Here is a 1,659-nt window from a genome sequence, read left to right as displayed (position 1 = left end):
TTTTTTTTTTTTTTTGAGTTCTGGGAAAAGAGTGGCAACGTTTATGGAAATCTAGTTTTGGAAAGCTGTTTTGGGTTGTGGATGTGTGTATGTGGAAGAGGCAGATCAAAAATAAAAGAGGACAAGACAATGGATGATTTCCTTTTGAAAATTAGTAATAACTGGCCACTTCTTTAGGGTGCACCAGGCAAGAATGGAGAACGAGGTGGTCCTGGAGGTCCCGGCCCTCAGGTATGTAGCTTTCATTGTCTTCTTTTCAACTTTCTATAGATGCCTTCATTTCCAACCTTTAAGTTTTATTATCTCTGTTACGTCTTCCCTGTTTTTTTTTTTTAGGGTCCTGCTGGGAAAAATGGTGAAACTGGACCTCAGGGCCCCCCAGGACCTACTGTAAGTTCACTCGCAGAAGGTGGAGAAGGAAGTGAGTGGGAGTGGGGGGGGAAAAGACCGCGGGAATTGCATAATCTTTGACCCTACATGATTCGAGTTCACCAGAGCAGTTATGAAGCTTTGTTACTTAGCTGAATGCTGCCTGACGAGAGGTAGAGCTTAGATAGCATGTCTCCCTGGCATCAATTCTGCTAATTCATTTTTAAATTAAGTAATGAGCTTTTGAAAGGAAAACTGTGTCCACTAAATATGAAAGGATATTTTGTAATAGAACTTTTCATTATATCTTTGCACATTAGGGGCCAGCTGGTGACAAAGGAGATGCAGGACCCCCTGGTCCACAAGGATTACAAGTAAGAACTTGTTATTTAAATATCACTGGGCTCCAACTTAACCAGACAATTCAGTACTTTCCCTTGAGAGCTGTATCATTATTGAGATAATTGACAGTTCCATTTTTTTTGTGACACTACTAGACTATAATACATCTGAAGTAAATGTGTGAGTCTGTCTTCCACCTTGAAATAAAATGACAAGCAATGTTAATAGACAGGCAAAACTTACATATCTATTCCAGAATTAATTTTTTGAATTAAGTATGCATAATTATTTTTTAAATTTTTTAAATATTTATTTATTTTTGAGACAGAGAGAGAGCGTGAGCAGGGGAGGGTCAGAGAGAGAGGCAGACACAAAATCTGAAGCAGGCTCTGGGCTCTATGCTGTCAGCACAGGGCCCCATGTGGGGCTCAAACTCACTAACCGTGAGGTCATGACCTGGGCTGAAGTCAGACACTTAACCAACTGAGCCACCCAGGCGCCCCCTAAGTATCCATAATTCTTTATGCTTCTACTTAATTTTATTATAATTTAAGTTCACATGGCTAAATCCATCTTACTATACTCATCAATTTGTTTTTATATAGAGGGTAACATTAGAGTGAGGTAAACATAAGTTTGGAAGATACGATTGTCACAGCTCTGTCATTGAACTTTGAGAGCCACACATTTCCTAGCCTTAAAAAGACTGCCGACTTTCTCTGCCTGACTTATTTCGCTTAGCATGACACCCTCAAGGTCCATCCACTTTCCTACAAATGGCCATATGTCATTCCCTCTCATTGCCATGTAGTACTCCATCGTGTATATATACCACATCTTCTTGATCCACTCATCAGGTGATGGGCATTTAGGAACCATATGTTTGCACTCATAGGTCTAACAGGAAATTTTCAGAATGATCTAGCTTCAAGAAAAGCAAGCAGTTAG

General features: G+C 39.9%; 1 protein-coding gene across 1 annotated transcript in view; it reads left to right on the top strand.

Annotated features, from left to right (window-relative positions):
* Positions 1-1,659, top strand: part of COL3A1 (collagen type III alpha 1 chain) — a 41,076-nt gene that overhangs the window by 23,948 nt on the left and 15,469 nt on the right. Inside the window, exons 25-27 of the mRNA XM_029934266.1 lie at positions 178-231; positions 337-390; positions 690-743. Of these exons, the coding sequence (XP_029790126.1) occupies positions 178-231; positions 337-390; positions 690-743 (162 nt within the window). The remainder of the gene's footprint in view (positions 1-177; positions 232-336; positions 391-689; positions 744-1,659) is intronic.

The sequence above is a fragment of the Suricata suricatta genome, chromosome 3 (assembly GCF_006229205.1).
Source record: "Suricata suricatta isolate VVHF042 chromosome 3, meerkat_22Aug2017_6uvM2_HiC, whole genome shotgun sequence".
Classification (NCBI taxonomy): Eukaryota; Metazoa; Chordata; class Mammalia; order Carnivora; family Herpestidae; genus Suricata; species Suricata suricatta.
Note: the sequence above shows the minus strand (reverse complement) of the source record. Positions and strands in the feature narration are given on the sequence as shown.